This window comes from Chinchilla lanigera, unplaced genomic scaffold, assembly GCF_000276665.1.
Source record: "Chinchilla lanigera isolate Chin_1 unplaced genomic scaffold, ChiLan1.0 scaffold00024, whole genome shotgun sequence".
Classification (NCBI taxonomy): Eukaryota; Metazoa; Chordata; class Mammalia; order Rodentia; family Chinchillidae; genus Chinchilla; species Chinchilla lanigera.
Window position 1 is genome coordinate 20,581,788 of NW_004955425.1, and position 19,616 is coordinate 20,601,403.

General features: G+C 49.7%; 1 protein-coding gene across 10 annotated transcripts in view; it reads right to left on the reverse strand.

Annotated features, from left to right (window-relative positions):
* Pbld (phenazine biosynthesis-like protein domain containing) overlaps positions 1–19,616 on the reverse strand; it is a 56,693-nt gene that overhangs the window by 17,492 nt on the left and 19,585 nt on the right. For 7 of the 10 annotated variants that reach the window (XM_005385984.2, XM_005385985.2, XM_005385987.2 and 4 more), the window contains 8 exons: positions 17,126–17,225; positions 16,087–16,185; positions 14,512–14,621; positions 14,398–14,427; positions 11,741–11,829; positions 11,342–11,520; positions 8,502–8,564; positions 5,972–6,492 (listed from right to left, as the gene is read on the reverse strand). In XM_005385984.2, the coding sequence (XP_005386041.1) occupies positions 6,380–6,492; positions 8,502–8,564; positions 11,342–11,520; positions 11,741–11,829; positions 14,398–14,427; positions 14,512–14,621; positions 16,087–16,185; positions 17,126–17,225 (783 nt within the window). In that variant the 3' untranslated portion in view covers positions 5,972–6,379. Of the gene's footprint in view, positions 1–5,971; positions 6,493–8,501; positions 8,565–11,341; positions 11,521–11,740; positions 11,830–14,397; positions 14,428–14,511; positions 14,622–16,086; positions 16,186–17,125; positions 17,226–18,059; positions 19,375–19,616 lie in introns of those variants that run through there. The other 3 variants (XM_013514829.1, XM_013514830.1, XM_005385991.2) reach the window with 2 other exon arrangements.

Below are 19,616 nucleotides of genomic sequence, written 5' to 3' on the forward strand. Positions count from 1 at the left end.
CATGCGTGTAGTCCCCCCACTTGGGAGGCTGAGGCAGGAGGATTGCTATGAGTTTGAGACCAGCCTGGGCTATACAGTGACTTTAAGGCCAGCCTGAACTTCAGAGTGAGATCCTGTCTCAAACAAAACAAAACAAAACAAAAAAGAAACCAAACTGTTGCACCTACCCATAGAGTTTCTGATTCCATTGGTCTGGAACAAAGCCTGTGAATATGCATTTCTATAAGCAGTCAGGTGGTACTGATGCCAACTTCGGGGACACCAGGAGAATTACAGTCCACCCTTCCCCATCCACAATGGATGACTGCAAATGCTTTCTGTAAGTTTTAATGGTCTGTTTTGTTTTGTTTCATTGAGACAGGGTCTCACTATGTAGCTCAGACTGTCCTTGAATTCACTCTGTAGTCCAGGCTGGCCTTGAACTCTCAGTGATCCTCCTGCCTCTGCCTCCTGACTGCTGAGATCACAGATGTGCGCCACCATGCCAGATCCCGAAAGTTATTCTTACTGCTGTTTTTTTGTTTTGTTTTGGGTTTTGTGTGTGTGTGTGTGTGTGTGTGTGTGTGTGTGTGTGTCTTTTTGAGACAGGGTCTCACTATTCAATTCAGGATGGCCTTGATCTCACTTTATAGCCCAGGCTGGTCTCGAATTCTCAAGGATCCTCCTGCCTCAGCCTCTCCAGTGCTAGGATTACAGGTATGTGTCACCATGCCTGGCTTCCTGGTGTTTTGTTTTGTTTTGTTTTGTTTTGTTGTCTTTTTTGAGACAGGGTCTCGCTATGCAAGTCAGGCTGGCCTTGAGCTCACTTTGTAGCCTAGGCTGTTTTTGAACTTGCAATGATCCTCCTACCTCAACCTCTCCAGTTCTGGGATTACAGGCATGCACCACCATGCCTGGCCAGTGTTTTTTAAACCATTAAAATTTAGCTGGTAGTGGAGGCTGAGGCAGGAGAATGGCTGTTGAGCTCAAGGCCAGCCTGGGCTACCAAGTGAGTTCAAGGACAGTCTGAGCTAACATAGCGAGACACTGTCTGAAAAAAAAAAAAAACAATTTTCAGTATTATTGATCTACCCCTTGAAAATCACATGTCGTCTATTCAACTGGATGACTAGTTTAAAATGATGGGTTTGCATGTCTCTCTCTGCCCCCACAGGACCTCGCAAGAGCTTTCTAGGTGTAGACAATCGAGACAAAGCCCATGCCCCCCACCTCCGTGCCCGCACCGCTCAGTCCCTTGTGCTCTGGTCTCTCTGAGCCCCGCCCGCCCTTGTGTCTGCCCGCCTGTGCCCCAATGGGAGCAGCGGCGGTGCCCACTGCCCTGGCCGGCCGCAGCGAGCCTGGGCTCCTGCTTAGAACAGTTCCCCAGGAGCAGCCCTGTCTGCTGCTCTTAAGCTTTGCAGCTGCCCACGCCAGCATCCTGGCGCAGCTCTGCCTGAGGCTGAGATCCACATCCCAGCGGGGCGCCTGACTAGCAGGACTCAGGGAGCTGTAGCGGGCGGATTCCCACCCTGAGAGAACTCGGGAAAACAGCCCGCTCTGGGAAAATTACGCACACGCGTGTACACATATACAATCAAAAAAGAGAAAATTAGCCGGGCGTGGAGCCGCATGCCTGTAATCTCAGCACTCAGGAGTCTGAGGCAGGAGGATTGCCTTGAGTTCAAGACCAGCCTCATTTAAAAAAACAAAATAGAACAAAACTAGGCCAGCCTAACTAGATGCCTCTGGCTCAGTCTTTCCAAAGGCTGTGGTACACTTGTCAGCAGGACTGCAGTAGCCTGGAGCCCGCAAGACCCACCTCCAATTTACATGGTTGTCAGCTGGAGGCCTCAAGTTGACTGCCACCTGGGCCTCTTCCCCAGGCTGCTCAAGATGAAATAGCTGTTTTCCCCCAGGGCAACCAGATCCCACACCCCTAAGCCAAACAAAACAGATACACCCCCTTTCCTAACCAAGGCTCAGGAGGGACGTGCACTGGTGCAGAAGGCTCTGAGTGGGAGAAGGTGGGGTCACTGGGAGCCACTCTGGAGACAGACTACCACGTCCATAAAGCAAAAATTAAGCCAAATGTGGTGGCGCACACCAGTAATCCCAGCACGCCCAAGGCTGAGGCAGGAGGATCTCTGTGAGTTTGATGTCAGCCGGGGCTACAAAATAAGTTCAAGGCCAGCATGAGTCTCATACCGAGGCCCTGTCTCAAAACCAAACCAAACAAACAAAAATTGAATGTCACCAAAATTATCTTTGAAGCTGCGTGTGGTGGCGCACACCTGTAATCCCAGTGTTTGAGAAGCTGAGGGAGGGGGATCACTGTGAGTTCGAGGCCAGCCTGGGCTACATAGTGAGTTTAAGGCCAGTCTGAACACATAGCAAGACCCTGTCTCAAAACAAACAAAACAAAACAACAAATTTATCCTTGAAAATCTCACAAATCACCTAAAAGCACAGCAGACAAATGCACCATTCATAGCCCCAGCCCTGTCATTTCTTTCTGCGGTCCTGCACAGCACCATTGTCCTGTTACACACTAGAAGAAGTTGGGGACAGTGGTTGTTCTAACACTAAACATGTCAAACACCAAGACCGCCTTTGCCCAACCTGATCACATGTTGCCAAGTCCAGGTAAACGGCGTACAGGACGGGTGAGTGCGGAAGCTCACCGCGTCTGCACCACACCTGTCTTGTTTCAATCCATTCTAGTTCCACACTCACCAAGCAGCTCTCTGACTGCAGTTTGACTTTCCAAACACGTGAGCAAATGGGAAGAAAATAATCTGCTCCACAGTGCTTTGCCTTGAACACCCCCTCTAAAACTCAAATTGAATTTTCTTTTCTCTTTTGAGACAGGGTCTGGCTGTTCAGTCCAGGCTGGCCTTGAACTCACTATGCAGCCCAGTGTAATGGTTGATACACTGTGTCAATTGAGAAATTTAGAAGTTAACTAAGGGACTCAGCAGAGGGTCAGGGCCAGGTCCTCACTCTGTACACATCCTGAGCCTGTGCAGGAGGAGGGCACCATGACGGTGTGGGTGGGAGCAACCTGCTCACAGTGTCAGGGAAGAAGAAGCTCACTTGCCTGCCCCGCCCCACCCCTTTGCGCTTGTTACCTTGCTGTCTTCTGCTGCCTTGGGCTGTTGTCCCTCACCATGCCACTCTGCCTTGGAGCCAGCTGATTATGGACTGAAACCTCCACAAACTGTGAGCTAAGTAAACCTTTCCTCTCTTAAATTTTGGGCATCAGGTATTTTGTCTGAGCAATGAGAGAAAAGTAACTAAGATGCCCAGGCTGGCCTCAAACTCATGGTGATCCTCCTGCCTCGGCCTCCCAAGTACTGGGATTATAGGTGTGCACCCATGGAGGCCACATGTCAGGATGGCAGCAAGAAAAGCCATCTGGGTCCGTGTCTCCCTACAGAGTGCAGCGCTCCTGGTCTGTGCTAGACAGCGGAGTGAGTGGGTATAACTGCTTTTTGCTTTTGTGAGATAGGGTTTTGTTATGTAGTCCAGGCTCACTACACAGCCCCAGCTGGCCTTCAACTTGCAGTGATCCTCCTGCCTCAGCCTCCACACTTGGTCTAATTGTGTGCTATTTTAAGCCACTGTGATGTTGTAGATGTTCATACTTCAGTGTACACTTGTCTTATCTGACACACCAAGGGATGCCGACTGCCTTCAACACATGGCCACATCAAGCTGGCGCTAGGGTGCATCTCTGCAGCTCTCCCTGCTCTCTCCCAGCCTAGCAGGCTGGAGATGGAAGAGGCAGCAGACGCAGGTGAACACTGTGCTGCAACTGGAGTTTAAATCCCTCCACCCTGCTGTGCCCAGGGCAGCAGGAAATGCACCAGTCCCTGAGGGTCTGCGCCCCTCCTGCCCCAGGCTGCTGCTGCCTTCCTGTTTGCCTCTGAGTCAGGGAGCCCAGCCTCCCCCACCCTGCGTCCCGGGTAGCATCTCACAGACCCCACTCCCACCCAGCTGCCAGGGCTGTGTAAACACAGTAGGCATCTCTGGCTGGGTTTTTTGTTTGTTGGTTTTGTTTTGTTTTTGTCTTTGTGAGACAGGGTCTTGCTATGCAGTTCAGGCTGGCCCTGAGCTCACTTTGTAGCCCAGGCTGGTCTCAAACTCATGGTGATCCTCCTGCCTCAGCCTCCTGAGTGCTGGGATTACAGGTGTGTGCCATCACACCTGTCTCTCTGGCTGTTCTGACTGTGCTGTCCATGGCTAAATGCACAGCATCAGGAAAAATCTCTTACAAAAGTGAACATGAACCGGGCGTGGCGGTGTACACCTGTGATCCCAGCACTCGGGCTGAGGCAGGAGGACCACCAGAGTTTGAGGTCAGTCTGAGGTCCATAGTGAGAAAAAAACAAAAAACAAATATAAAAAAGTGAACACGTGGTTTGAAAACATAGGATGAAAAGTTAACACATGTGCTACAACCAGCAACTTTCCTGCAAGAAACAACCCAAGAAGCCAGGTGGGGTCACACACGCCTGCAATCCCAGAACTTGGGGGCTAGGGCAGGAAAAGCAAGTTCAAACCCCGTTTGTGCAAATTATTGAGATCCTATCTCAAAAAAAATAGTAGGGTGTGGTGGCACATGTCTAATTGCAGCACTCTTGGAGGCTGAGGCAGGAGGGTCACAAGCCAGAGACCTGCCTGGGCAATGTAATACAACCTTGTCTCAAAATAAAAAAGGCTGATGAAAAAGCTCAGTGCAAAAGTCCTCAGTTCAGTCCCTAGTATCAAAAGATAGACAGACAGACAGACATTCTAAAAACAGAAAGCATGGTACCAATTAAGGTGAAAAATGCAGAACGCCGCAGAATTATCCACTAGCTTGCCGTTTTGGGAAAGACTGAGAATTGGCTTTCATTAAGATCACCTCAAAACACTCTTGGGTACTCAAAAAAGACCCTACTCTAAAGTCAACAATAGGTATTCAATATTTTACATTTAATTGAATTTATAGCTATGTTAAAATTTATTTTATTGTGGTTAGAGGTTTGTGCTAATATTGTTTGGACAATTAAATGCTGATATCTTATATTCTCAGTAACTAATTTAAAGATAATAATACACAATGTATTAAGCATTGTTATCTTCCTGTTATCTTGTTCTGAAATTTTATTTTTTCTCTTTAAAATTAAAAAAAAAATGTTTAATTAAAAAAAAATCCACCCCATCCCACCTCTCTCTAAGGATTGAGCCCTGGGCCTTGGCACTGAGCTACACTCCCAGCCCTTTTTTTATTTTTTGAGATGAGACCTTGGTGAACTGCTAAATTACCTAGTCTGGACTCTGGCTTGTGATCCTCCTGCCTCAGCCTCCCAGAGTTCGAGTATAACAGATGTGCACTACCCCTCCTAGCTGAGAAAAATTCCTTTGAGTCAGCATTTTAAGGCCACATGTCAAGAAAGAGACTGAGTTTTTTTAGTGTTTAATTTAATTCTGGTGTTTAATTTTAGTGTTTAGATCATTTTAGTGTTTAATTTTACTATCACAGGAAATACCCTAATTCACATCTGTTTAACGTTCGGGGCTTTGTCTGAATTTTTCATTGTTATACATGAGTGCAACAGTAAGGGAGATTCTATTTTAGCTTCATTAAGATTACTTTCAATCTGACCTCACACGCATGATCTATTTTCACAGCTCATGTTTTTCTGTACAAATTCATATTCTCTATAGTCAGAACACAACATTGGGGGGCTGGGGATTTAGCAGAGACACAACGCCTGCCTGGCAAGTGCAAGGTCGTAAGTTCGATTCCTGGTACCAAAAAAAAAAAAAAACATAACCTTGCTAAAGCTTTATAGCTTATCACAATTTTTTTCTTAGTATGTCACTTACATGTCCACATGGGCCACATGGTCATTGAATCTTTTTTTTTTTATACTGGGACTCAACTCAGGACCTGTGCTTGCCAAGCAGAAGCTGGGCTACCCAAGCCTTTTTTTTTTCCTTTGTGGTGCCGGGGATCGAACCCAGGGCCTTGTGCACACAAGGCAAGAGCTCTGCCACTGAGCCACAGCCACAGCCACAGCCCACATTGTGGCCTCACACCGAAGTTCGAGCCTCACTCTTCCTAGAGGTAGTGTTCCTTCCCTGACTGGAAGTCATAATCCAAGAAGGGGCAGCGATACTCTCTCCAGGTTACTTGCACCCAAAAGCACTCCGGGAAGGCGGGCTGCGGCTCAGCGGCGGGGCTCTCAGGCAGGCCTGGGGCTCCATCCCCGCCTGGCCCTGGGTTCGCTCTGGGTGGCGCCCGAGCTGCGTTAGTTCACTAGTGCGGACACAGGACTGACTCTCCGCCAGCGCGGCCCCCATTCTCTAGGTTCGTGTGGGGAGAGGCGGGCCGCTGCAGGCATTGGCGTCCCTAGGCCGTCAGCTCGCCTTCCACCACCACGGCCGCGCCGCCCTTGATGTCCACGCGTCCGTCCGGGCGCAGGGAAATGGCCAGCTCTCCTCCTCGCGCAGAGCACTGAAAGGCTGGAGAGAACAGCAGGAGACACAGAGGAGGCGCATTTTCCCACCTTCTGTAGCGAACACCCACTCTGAGTCCTCCCGGGTCTTTCTCCCTTTCTTTCTTTTCCTTTCTTTCTCCTTTTGGTTTTTTGAGACAGGGTCTCACTGCGTAGTTCTGGCTGGTTTGAATTCATTATGTAGCCCAGGCTGGCCTCAAACTCACAGCGATCCTCCTGCCTCAGCCTCCCAGTGCTGAGATTTCAGGCCTAACATCCAGGACACTGCAAAGAATAAATTTCTTTATCTGCCCACAGGGTCACAAACTGGATTTGATCCACAGAACACACAGCCTCACCTCTTCCCTTCCTGAACCTCTTCCTCATCACTTCCCTACTACTCCCTCTAACACCCCAGCTACAGCCTATGCACAGCCTCCTCCAGCAGAAAGCCACCAGTGGGAAAAAGAGACGCAGGGACCGGAAGCCTAAGAAGAGGAGGAGGGGTGCTCCTGGCCCTTCTTTAAAGGACTCATCTTTTCGGCTCTGAACACAACAGAGAGGGCTGGCTTACTCATAATGTACAAGGTGTGATTAGAAAAATACCGTGTGTGGATGTGAGGGTGATCTGGCTGCGACATTTGTCACCCCATTGATCATCAGGGTTGATTCGGCTGAGCTGGCTGCCTACGCGGGTGTCCCCTTCCTCCCTCAATGCTCCATATGTGTCCTTCCCGAAGCTTCGCACTCGGTGGAGGAGGATGACCACCCCGATAGAGGAGGACCATTCCTGGGTCAAGGGTATATGAGGAGCTGCGCTCCCCTGCTAGAACCTCCAAACAAGCTCTCAGGAAAAATAGTGTGTTTAAGTAACTTTCATAACAGTAAAAGACACATTGCCATTAACCCCCCTCAAAATGCTCCCCCAGCTCAGAACACACCTATCCCATCATTCCTGCCACTCTCCAAAGCACTTCTGGAAGTCCTCTTTCATGAGTGTCTTCAGTTGCACTATTGTGGCTGCCCTGACATCCTGAATTGATTCAGAACGTTCACCTTTCCTGGTCATTCTGACCCTGGGAAGAGCCAGGAGGTGCACGGTGCCAGGCCTGGTGAGTAAGGACGCACGTAGTGTCTCCACCAGCCTGCCTTTGCTGGGTGGCACTCGGCACCTAGTTTTGATCACACCTCATTGAGACATGAACGAGGACTTCGAGCTGCTTCAAAAACAATGGGCTGAGTGTGTTCAAGGGGAGGGGCAGTGTTTTGAGGGGGTTAATGCCAATGTGCCTTTTACCGTAGACAAATTTTACAATTTAAGCTTTCACTGTATTTTCAATCACCCCTGTACTTAAGCAACCACACATGCCAAGCAGACAGATGTGGTATTTCCTTCACGTGAGGAGAAGAACCAGACTCATCAGGAGAGAATCACCTCAGCCCAAGGCTCCCAGGAAGGCAGCGCACCAGGCCTGGGGTCGCCCTCCTGCTCCAAGGCCAGAGGGTGCAGCCTCCATTGGCCAGTCTCTCTTCTCTGCCCCAGCGCCATGCTCGCCCGTAGGGAACTTGGTCTGGAAATTGTCAGTCTGACTCAATCCTGTGTTATGACAGCCATATAAAAAACTTAAGGCTCATCTATTATCACATTATCAATAACCTCTCTGGGCCAAAGACACACAGCAAACCGATGCCATTCACCCGTCTTACTGAGCCCTGACTGAGCCCCAAGTGTCTATTGGTGAGGCCGAGGCAGAGGAGCCTGGGGTGCAGGATACGCAGGTGACAGTTGAGGGTGTAAAGGGCTGTTTCCCCTGAGTGACAGAATATTTTACTACATTTTCAAGGGACATGTACCTAGGAGAGGGCCACTAGTTTAAAGTTAGCCAAATAGGGGCTGGGGATTTAGCTCAGCGGCAAAGCGCCTGCCTGGCAAGCGCAAGGTCGTGAGTTCGGTTCCCGGTACCAGAGAAAAACCAAAAAATAAATAAATAAATAAAGTTAGCCAAATAAACAGAAACTGGAAAAGAGCAGACCTACCACGCATGTCTTTCTTCCCCAGCTGCTGGGACCAGTAGCCGCTGAGAACAGTGTGCGCAACTCCTGAAGGAGAGAAGCAGGCGCCTGTGAGGGAGGTTGGTCAGGAATCTCAGTCACTTATCTGCCTCGACTATCCTTACAGCATTTGATCATTATGCTGACTGGGCCACAGGGATGTGTGGAATTACGCACAAAACTAGGAAAGAAGACACAGAGCCACGGGGAGTGGCACTTGCCTGCAATTCCAGGGCTCTGCGAGGCTGAGGCAGGAAGATTACAAGTCTGAGCCCAGCTTGGCAACTTAGTGATTCAGCAGGACCTAAATCAAGAATGAGGGCCTGCTGGGGTGCATCTTAGTTGAAAGATCATGGGTTGAATCCCCAGTACCAGGAAAAAAAAGACGCAGAGAAAGGTAGGAAGGAGAGAAAAGGACCAAAGAGAGAGAAATGAATGAATTTACGAATAAGATTCCCAGATGATGCATCTACCGAGTTTCTGGCCCTGCAGGCCAAGTTAGACTGCACATTTTAATTCTTGTCCACCAGTGCACTGTCGGCCCTTTGGGAAGATCAAGGCCTTCGCAAAATCCCCCTACAGCTTTCTGGGAAGAGCATCTCCTTCCTCCTAGGGGACACGTGCAAGGGAAGCTGAGAGCTCTGACAAGAGCCACCGCTTCCACCCAGCTAGCGTTCCCGGGCTTTGGGAACCAAAAGAAGTTCCTTCCTAGTCAGGTATTTCCTTCACGTGATTGGGTCCCAGCTTATTATTTACTTTTGTCTTGGAGGCAGCATCTCACTACACAGCTGATCCCGGCCTTGAACTTGCTCTGCAGCCCAGGCTGGTCTCGAACTTTCAGTTCTCCCATGTCAGCCCCCTAGTGCTGGGATTACAGGCATGCGCCAAAATATCTGGTTTTGTTTCTTCATTTTCATCTCTAATCTCTGATCTAACTTTACAGTACTGTCTATTGTGGTGTTGAACGCTTGTAATCCCATCACTCAGGAGGTTGAGGCACAAGGATCAGTGCAAGTTCGAGACCAGCCTGACTACATAGTGAGACTCTGTCTCAAAAACAAACAAACAAACAGGGCTGAGGATGCAGCTCAGAGGCAAAGCACTTGCCTAGCATGTGTGAGCCCTGTATTCAACCCCTCGTACTGAAAAAGGAAGAAAGGAAAGAGGGAGAAAGAGAGGGAAGAAGAGAGGGAGAGAAAAAGGTACAGGGAGGAGAAAGAAGAAAAGAAGGTATATCTGGGCATGGTGGCCCGTGCCTATAATCCCAGCACTTGGGAGGCTGAGGCAGGAGGATTACTCAGTGCCAGCCTGGGCTACAAAGTGAGTTCAAGGGCAGCCTGAACTGCATAGCAAGACCCTGTCTCAAAAAGACCAAAAAAAAAAAAAAAAAAAAAAAAGAAGGAAATGTAAAGTTATTACTGACAGAAAGGTCTTTGGAAGAGAAAAGGGTAGGAAACAAAACCTCCCACTCAGAAAAATGCATTAACTATTGTGAGATGTCCAAGTTGGTCGGCATGACCATCTTGATCTGCCCAAGTCTGGTCTGGTGTTAGCAATAAAAATCTGCATTCTCAGAACCCCTCGGTCCCTAGCAAACCTACAAGCCTGGGTCATCATGGTCCAAGGACCTTCACACCCTAAAAAAGAACACTATGGGAGAAAAAAACCCTCGCATTCTGTGCCAGTTAAACTCTCTGGGCAGCAGCTGTGTGCGTGTGACTCTGCTCAGAGCTTCTCTTCCGTGGGGAGAGGCTGAGCCGGGTGTCTGAACGCTGGCGGGCATTTTCCTGAGTCTTTAAAAGTGCTTGTTTGCTGAGCTTTGAGTTTCATGTGTTTTGTTCCTCAGAGAGTAACTAAGCCATCCTGGCCCCTACCATCTGACCAGGCCAGAGCTGCAAATCTTCTGCCCAGCCTCCTCTGGCCTAGACCCTGTCCTGCATGGACGCCTCCCCATGGAGCATCCCCACCTCGCCCCCGCCTTCTCTCTCTGCTGCAAAGAACGCAGTGCCTTGCACGTGCTAGGCAATGCTCTACCACTGAACTACACCCCCGCCTTTTTTATTTTGAGACAGTCTCACTAAGTCACCCAGGCTGGCCTTGAACTCGGCATGCTCCTGCCTCATCCTCCCAAGTCACTGGGATTCCAGGCATGTGACCCTGTGCCCACCCAGAGTTTTCAAACAGGATAAAAATCCTGCAGAGGTGTGGTAGTCCTGCCCCTCCATGGAGTCATACCTCTCCTTCCCACTGGTGGGCGGTGCTGGTTGGTTATTAAACCAGCTAATAGTTACTGGGCTGTTCCTTACCATGCACGAGGCCCTGTAGCAAGAACTTAACATGCACTGTGTTTATGTAACTCTGTGGGGTGTCATCCACATCTTATAGGAAAAGGAAGTGAGGTTTAAACACTTGTCTCTTGCCCAAGGTTGAGAAGCAGAAAACTAGGAATGCAAATTCAGGCTGTCTGGCTCCAAAGTTTGACCGGCCTATCTGCTTCCTTTATTTTGTGCTTTTCCCATGAGACTTTGGGGACAGGATGGGGGAGGAAGGGGAGATATAGTGAAGCAGAAGCCACTCCAAACCCAAGCAATCTCGGATGGGCGTGGTAGCGCATGCTTGTAACCCCATCATTCAGGAGGAGGCCGAGGCAGGAGGATCACCAAGAGTTCAAGGCCAGCCTGAACCAGATAGTGAGACCCTGTCGCAAAAGAAATAAAACAACAGCAAAGAAGCAACCTGAAAGGTCACATGAAGGACACTTACGCAGCTAATTGTTAATCTCCTCTTCCATGCTTAACCTTCCCCTAAACCCAAGGAAGAAGTACCTGTTACAGGGTCTTCCGCCACACCAAGCCAGGGGGCAAGATATCTGGAGTAGAAGTCAAACGTTTGGGTGTGCCCAGCAGGCTCTCCTTTGAGGGTGAGAATAAGTCCTTTCACCTTCCCCGTGTTCTCCACTTGTGTCAGAGTCCCCGTGTTCACTTTTAGGGTCTCCAGAAACGACCTGGTTCCAAAAGGGGGTGGATCAGGTCAAAGCGCGCACAGAGAGTGCAGTCGGGGCCCTGTCGCCCCACAGCTCAGTGGAGGGCGGGCAGCCACACTGTCTCCCCGAGGGAAAGAACCTCTCTGCCTTGGTTCTTTGCCCACCGCACGGGAGACCAAGCCAGAGTAGAAGTGGGGGCTCAGCCTCCCCACAGTGCTGCGCGGTGCAGAAGGGCAGTTACCTGTCGTAGGAATCACTGAGCCGGACAAGGAGATTTTGGGTATCTGGAGAATAGCGGACATCCTGGACCAGCGTGTCGCCTATGGCCGCCTGTGGACACAGAACAAAAAGCTCTTCAGGAGCACGCCCAGGTCAAGTCCTCAAGCCCCACAAACAGGATGAGCTCTCCCTGAGCCAGCCCCCACTGTCACCTGTGTCCCCAGCTCAGGTTCAGGGCTGTGGGCTTGCTCCAGGATGTCCAGTTTCCTTTCAGGGCCACTTATCTGACCCTATGGCAGAGAGCCTCTGCCCACAAGTGCTCAATACACACCGCTCCCTCACATGGCCAGTTTCTCCCAGTCTTTCTCTGTCTCTCTCTGTCTCTCTCTCTCTCTCACACACACACAAGCACGCACCTTGACCCAGGTCTGTGTGGCCCTGGAATCAAAGCTTGAAACCCCTACTGTTAATGGTCTCTGTGGGTGGGGGCCTCGTGCCCACCTCTTACAGTCACTTGAGGAGCACAGGAAGTAAGGCATGTGCAGAAGCTGCAGCCGCTTCTAGAATGTTCTACATGCCGGGACTCATGGCTGACAGAGTGACAGGAATTGAAGCAAGTGGCAAGTCCAAGGACACAACATTTTCTTAAGATAACTCTCTCACTCTACCAAAGACTGCACTTATCGTGCCCAAGTCCAAGAACGCTGTCTGTGTGTGTGTTGATGGCCTGGGCACTGAGGGAGACCCTGAGGGGACAGCCCCCCTCCAGGTCACCGTCCGGCACTGCCCTAGCCACCAGTGGAGATGATTACAAGGTGACTGTGCCACCTTCAGGAAGTGGCTTCAGCTTCTCCAGCCCCTGTGAAGGCCGCAGTGCATAAAGTCCCATGGCGCTGTCCTCCCTCTGCCTTGGGTGGCACCTGGGCTTTATGCCTGCGACCATGAGCTGGCCAGTGGCACCTCTCTGAGAACTGGAGACTCCTCAGTCAGATCCTATCTGCTGTGTGGGGACTTCCCGTCTCTGACCACCCCGCTGTGTGTGGGTTCATCTGTTACCCTGAAAGTTTATTTCTCTGCTGGAAATCTTCATGCCAGTCTCCAGGGAGCAGACAACATGACAGCAGTCATGATAAATAACCCTTTATCATGTCACTTTGCAAATGCTGAGCCTGAGGCTTGGAGAAAGTAGGTTAAGTTCTCTCTATCACAAACAAGGTTCATCGTTATTTTCTATCGCTTCTGTCGCTTCTTGGCCTTATGGGTAAGATCAAATGTATTCTCCATGTTCTTACCAAAGTGCTTAAAGCAGTTTGTTCACAAATTTGGCTCTGAAACTCAGGTCATGAGGGGACTGGCTGCAGAAACAGAATCCAGGATGCTCACTTATGCTCTTTGACAATGAGAAGAAGCAAAGCACTAAAGGTACTATAAATACTATAGCTGAAAATTCACTGAGAGGGGCTGGGGATTTAGCTCAGTGGCACAGTGCCTGCCTGGCAAGCGCAAGGTCATGAGTTCGATTCCCAGTACCAGAAAAAAAAAAGAAAAAAGAAAAGAGAATTCACTGAGAAACTTCATAGACCCACAAGAGACCACTTTACAGATCTGCCTTTTTCTCCTCATAGTCCCTGCCCTGTCCTTCCTTCTCTGCACACGGAGCGCCTGGGCATCTGGGGCTGCTCTGCTCTCCAGGCCTGGTATAGGACAACTGTAGCACCTGCCTTGCTGGTGACACTAAGCATTAAATGGGATAGCACGAGTGACATTCTACTGGACATAGGAGACTCTCAAAATGTTCTCTATTATTATAACTTTTTTTTTTTTTTGAGACAGGGTCTCACTATGTAGTTCAAGCTGGCCTTGAACTTGAATTGCTCCTCCTGCCTCAGCCTCCCAAGTGCTGGGACTACAGGTGTACATGACCATGCCCAGCCTTACTATCACTATTATTAAGACCTATAGCCACACAAGCCCTATGACGGGACCAGGCCAGGTATCTCACCTGCTCTGGGAGGGACTCACACTTCCCTGGTCTCCTCTGTCAAAGCACAGCCCTCCCACCTCCACCCCATCCTCTGCCACAGAAACTGGGGACACCCATGGCTGCCAGGCAGTCTCCGTCTTCCCTCCACTTTGTATGAATTTCACGGACTGAGTTTTTCTGCCAGAAATCCTCAGCTCTCCTCCCCGAGCCCCGGGCCTATGTCTCTTCTGGCAGCTAGAAATGGACAGAAGCCAGCACTCCTTCCTCTGAGGCCGGTCTCCGGAGATGATGTCCTCTCCCTCCCTCCCGCCTCCCTCCAGTCTCCCTCCCGCAAGGGCTAGGCAGCCTCTCTCCCTGCAAACCACCAAAGAGGCTCACATGGATTTGGTTTTCTTTGTGGTGCTGGACACAGCACCCAGGGCCTTGCACACGGTGGAGGGCACTCTACAAGGCGCCGCGTCCCCAGCCCTACTGCTCAGGAATGAATGACAAGGAAAAGCGGTCAGCCTTCTCGCCAAAAGGCTGAGTATTAAAATTACAGCTGAACGCCCTGTGCAGTGTTCATCGGGCCTCGGCTGGAGCATGTACAGCGGCAGGTGGCTTATCTTTGGGGTGCAAATCACATCAAACCTTTGTGTTCAAACACTAAGCAATGACCAAATCCCACAGGCTCAGATCTGAGTCTTTTCACCAACCTTTATCAAATTCTCCACTTCATGGAAGTCCTAGAAGGGAAAAAAGACGAAATCACTGTAAGATAGGCAAGTGGAGGGTTGTAGACAGCGGGGCAGTAACGAGGCAGAGCTGACCTGCTGCTGCGTAGGGTAGAGAGGCAGGTCCAGGACGACCCCACCTTCGGCCCTGCTGGCCTTCAGTTCCCCGCTCAGGGTGGTGAAGGTGAGGGTGCTGTTCATGTTGTCTGTCAAGAACGGGAAGATGAGCTTTGTGATGTGGGTGTCGGTTCCAGCCACCTTTGTGTTTTCTTGAGATTTTCTGACAGTGCTGTCTTCTGCTATGATGGGGGCCCTGCTTTGGGTTTCTGGGGTCTAAAGTGGAGAAAACCCTCACTGGACTCTGCCTTGGGGACTAGGGACACACTGATGGGACTCGGCACTGCCCTCGCAGTCCCGTACCTCAGCTCCCAGCTGCTCACACTGTGCCCTGTGCTCCTTACCTTGCCTCCTTCCACCCACACTTCCTCCTCTGTGGACTGAGGCTGTTAATTAAAGCTACTGTGTGCAACTGTCTCCGTGTTTTCTATGCAGAGTTTTAAGTATTTACCAACAGTAACTAGGGAGTTACAAACTCTGTCAGTCTAAGACATGCCCAGCAGTGAGGACACATGTGGTTTCTCAACAACAGGAACAAATCAGGTTTCTCTTGAGGAAACCAAGCTCCACATAAGAATATGATTTAAATTCCACACAGGCTGATCTAATATCCTTCCATGGAATGGATATACCTTTGACCACTTATTTGACCTCAGTGTGTATAACATTTTTAGTGAAAACAACAATGTGTAAACTAATCCTTTATTCTCCCATCATGTTTCTGTAAAATATTCTTCAAAGAATGACTATCATCAAGAAGTCAAAAAGAGCCGGTCGTGGTGGCACACACCTGTAATCCCAGCACTCGGAAGGCTGAGGCAGGAGGATCGTTGAGAGTTCGAGACCAGCCTGGGCTATAAAGTGAGCTCAAGGCCAGCCTGACTGAACTGCATAGTGAGACCCTGTCTCAAAAAGACCAAAAAAAAAAAAAAAAGAAGAAGAAGTCAAACAATAACAAGTTCTGTGGGGCTGGGGATTTAGCTCAGCGGTACAGTGCCTGCCTGGCAAGCACAAGGTTGTGAGTTCGATTCCCGGTACTGGAAAAAAACCAAAACCAAAAAAAAGAAAAAAAAAGAAAAAAAAAAGAAGTTCTGGTGAGGTTCTGGGGATAAAGAAGCCCTTCAACACTGCTGGTGGGAGTGTAAACTAGCACAACCACTATGGAAATCAGATGGAGATTCCTCACAAAACTAAAAATAGAAATTCCATTTGACTCAACTATTCCCCTTCTAGGTGTCTTCCCAAAAGAGTTCAAGACATTGTATTACAGGGACACTCGCACTTCCATGTTTACAGCAGCACAGCTCATACTAGCTGGACCTTAGAAGTGGCCTCTGGGTCCATCCACAGATCGGGGAGGGGGAGAAGGGAAAAGGGAAGTAAACTAAGATGTGTCGAGTGCTCGGCCCAACTCCCCACAAGGAATGCCATCACTATGCACTGAGATCATGTACTAATAAAAATTTAAATTAAAAAAAATTTAAAAGAGTAAATTAGAATTCTCTACTATTGGCTCTTGCTAAGTGATGGGTTCATTAAAGAGATTCATCTTACTGATTTTGTAAAATAGCACAGCTGCAGAAGCCAGGGTGGCGTGGCCGCAGAGCGGGACCTCGCTTGCCGGTGTGAACCACCTCAGTCCGAAGCAGGAACCTTGGGAGGGAAAAGGAGAAGAGACATGGTCACCCCTGTGCGGGAAGAGGGTGCAATGTTCTGTTCTCCTCTCCTCCCTGAACACTGTCTTTCCGTTGCATGATTAGCACCGAGACATGATGGGAAAGAACGCGTGCAGACAAGATAAGCACCCCAGGCTTCCTTGGCAGCTCCCAGAGGGTAAGTTTTCGGGTTTGTCAGCACCCTCTGAGCCCGTTTTACATTGCTATAACAGCACACCATAGGATAGAAATTTAGCTGGGTGTGTGGCACATACCTGTAATCTCAGCACTTGGGAGGCTGAAGCAGGAGGGTCACTATGAGTTTGAGGCCAGCCTAAGAATCCACATTGAGACCCTGTCTCAAAAACCAATCAAACTCAGCATTCAGGTGGCTGAGGCAAGAGGATTGTTGCAAGTTTGAGACCAGCATGGGCTACAAAGTGAGCTCAAGGCCAGCCTGAACTACATAGTGAGATCCTGCCTCAAAAAAAAAACAGAAGAAGAAGAAGAGGAAGAGGAGGAGGAGGGCACTTTTTTGCCTGAGCAGGTGAGCAAGAAAGGGCTGAACTCATTTCTATAAGAAGCTCGCTCTCAAGTTAACAAACTCACTTCCAGAGCAATGACATAAAGCCACCATCTCCCATCAGGCCCAGCTTCCCAACTCTGTACAATCCATGAATCTGGGGGGACACATCTAAACCCCTGCACACCCCCCAGATAACAGGAACCCATGCTACCTGCTCCCTGCACATAAATCATGAAGAAGCACTTGCCTTAAATATCATCCCTCCTCCTAAAGGAACTTCCGGAGTCTTTCAGGACGGGCTAGGGCAACCCATGCACCCGGGACCCCTCCTGTCTCTCCCCGTTCCCCATTCCTATTCTCCAATAAATTTTCCTACTTAAAAAAAGGACTGGATTATAAAATGCATATTTACTTTGTGCAAAGTTGTCTGTTGGGTGCAGTTTTCGGATAAAAGCAGTTTCAGAGAGGTTCATTTCCTTCGCAATTTTTTGATGCATGTCTTCGTCCAATTTCTTAAGTAGAAACAAAAGGTTATTGAGACTAGCCGGGCATGGTGGCGCACCCCTGTAATCCCAGCACTCGGGAGGCTGAGGCAGGAGGACTGTTGCAAGTTCGAGACCAGCCTGGGTTACAAAGTGAGCTCAAGGCCAGCCTGAACTGCATAGCGAGACCCTGCCTCAAAAAGACAAAAAAAAAAAAGGTTATTGAGACTAAAGAAACACAAATCAGATTTCCTTGGACAGTAACTACTATTAGGTAACAGACCTAACAGTTTATTAATATTCAAAGTTATATGCTCTCAAATCAGGTATGGTGGCACATATCTGTAATCCCAGCATTAGGGAGGCTGAGGCTGAGGCAGGAAGATTGCAATTTCAAGGCCAGCCTGGACAACCAGAGAAGATATTGTCCCAAAATAAAAATTTTAAATGGGCTGTGAATATAACCTAGGAATGAAGCCTTTCCCTAGTATGCATGAGGTTTTGGGTTCAATCTCAACATCAGAAAAAAAGAGGAGGAAGAAAGAGAGGAAGAAGAAAGGGGTCAGGTTACAGCTGTGCACTAGGGTGCCTATCCTCCCAGTACTTGGGAAGCTGAGGCAGGGAAGATCCCTTGAGCCCAGGAGTTTGAGTACAGCCTGGAGATCATAGCAAAACCCACCTTGGGAAAAAACCCACCATTAGTGTGGAAATGGCAAACAGTGAATCTAGATGTATGGCATATGGATATTCACTGGAAACTTTCTGTAGGTTTTTAATTCTTTAAAATACATGTTAAAAACATAATATGGGCTTTAAAAACAAATAAAATTGGATTTATCCCCCCAATACTAGCAACAATGCTACCTGCCATGAGCCACAGCAGAGGCCTGGACGTCTAAAAAGCCTGAACCCCAAGCAGGAGAGTTGGGGGCGCTGCAGGAGACCCAGGCCCCCAAGGCAGTGGTCCTACTCGCTGACTCCGAGGGCTGCTGCTGCTCCTGTGCAATCCGGCCCACCAGCCTGTGGAGATAACCCCTGATGCCCACTGGGGGCCTCTTCAGCCTCTGGGTGTGGAGTCTGCAATCACCGGCGCAGTGGTGACGCGGAGGGATATAAACACAGCCAGACTGGCCTCTCTGGCTGCGCCTTCCTGGCTGCAGAAATCTGCAGCGCCAGTTCTTCCGCTGCCTAAGCTGACCAATGTGCTCTCCCTGTCCTTCCTCAGGCCGTTGCTTCCTGTAACCTTCAGGACAACAGTTTGGGTGTTTTTGTTTGTTTTTGCTTTTTTGAGACCAGGTCTCACTATGTAGTTTAGATTGGCATTGAGCTCACAATATAGCACAGACTGGCCTTAAACTTGCAGTGACCCTCCTGTCTCAGCCTCCCAGGTGTTAGGGATCACAGGCATATACCACCAAACCAGGCACCCATTAGGTCTTTAATCTTCTCTACCTTAATATATTACATCAATTGCAGCTTGAAACTCTGTCCCAGGATACTTTATGTATGTATGTATGTATTTATGGTACTAGGGAGTGAACCCAGGAATACTCTACCACTGAGCTATCTCCCCAGACCTTTTTGAATTTTATTTTTGAGGCAGATCTCACTGAACCACTAAGATGCGCAGGGTGGGCTTGAGCTTGTGACCTTTGTTGCTGCAGCCTCCCCAGGCTGGGAGTACACCTGCGGGCCACCATATGTGGCTCCCACACTTTGCAATGCACCTATTGTTTGCCTGAGAGTCCAGAGACTACAGAACGCTCCACACCGGCAGCCCGAGACCCTACCACAGACTGCCGAGCTCTCCCTGACTTTCTGCCCTGAAGCCGAACGCCAACGCAACGTTGAATCACAAGAAGGCTTTAAGTCTGACAGCCTTAGGAACATTCAACATACTGAACAGTGGGGCCGGAGATCTAGCCCAGTGACATACCATCTGGCCCCAGATCCAATCCCTAACCTCAAGAAAAAACAAAACCAAAAGCAAGTCAAATGTTCGGTCCACTATTTTTTTTTCCATTTTCCATTGTAAGCTTCTATTCAAGGCTGCACATAGCTGCCCGAGCTGGCGTGCGGCTCTGTGGCAGAAGGCGCCCTTAGCAGGACACGCACGCACACGCACTACAGACCGGCAGCTATCGACCTCCCCTCCTGCCCGTTTCCCTGCGGCCTTCCCACGCCAACCAGACTTCCCGCAACAGAGCCAGCGAGCTCTGCTCTTCGGGGCCCAGGGCCGCACTGCCAGCCGACGTCGGGACGCCGACCCGCAGGAGTAACGATCGGAAGTCAGCAGACTTTTAGAACACTCCCATCTGGCGGCAGTTTGGAAGACGGCAGCCGGGCCGGCCGGGCCGTGGGCTCCGCTTCGGAGCCCAGCGCAGGAAAGGCAGCGGCTCGGGAGGGCGCGGCCGCCCCGAC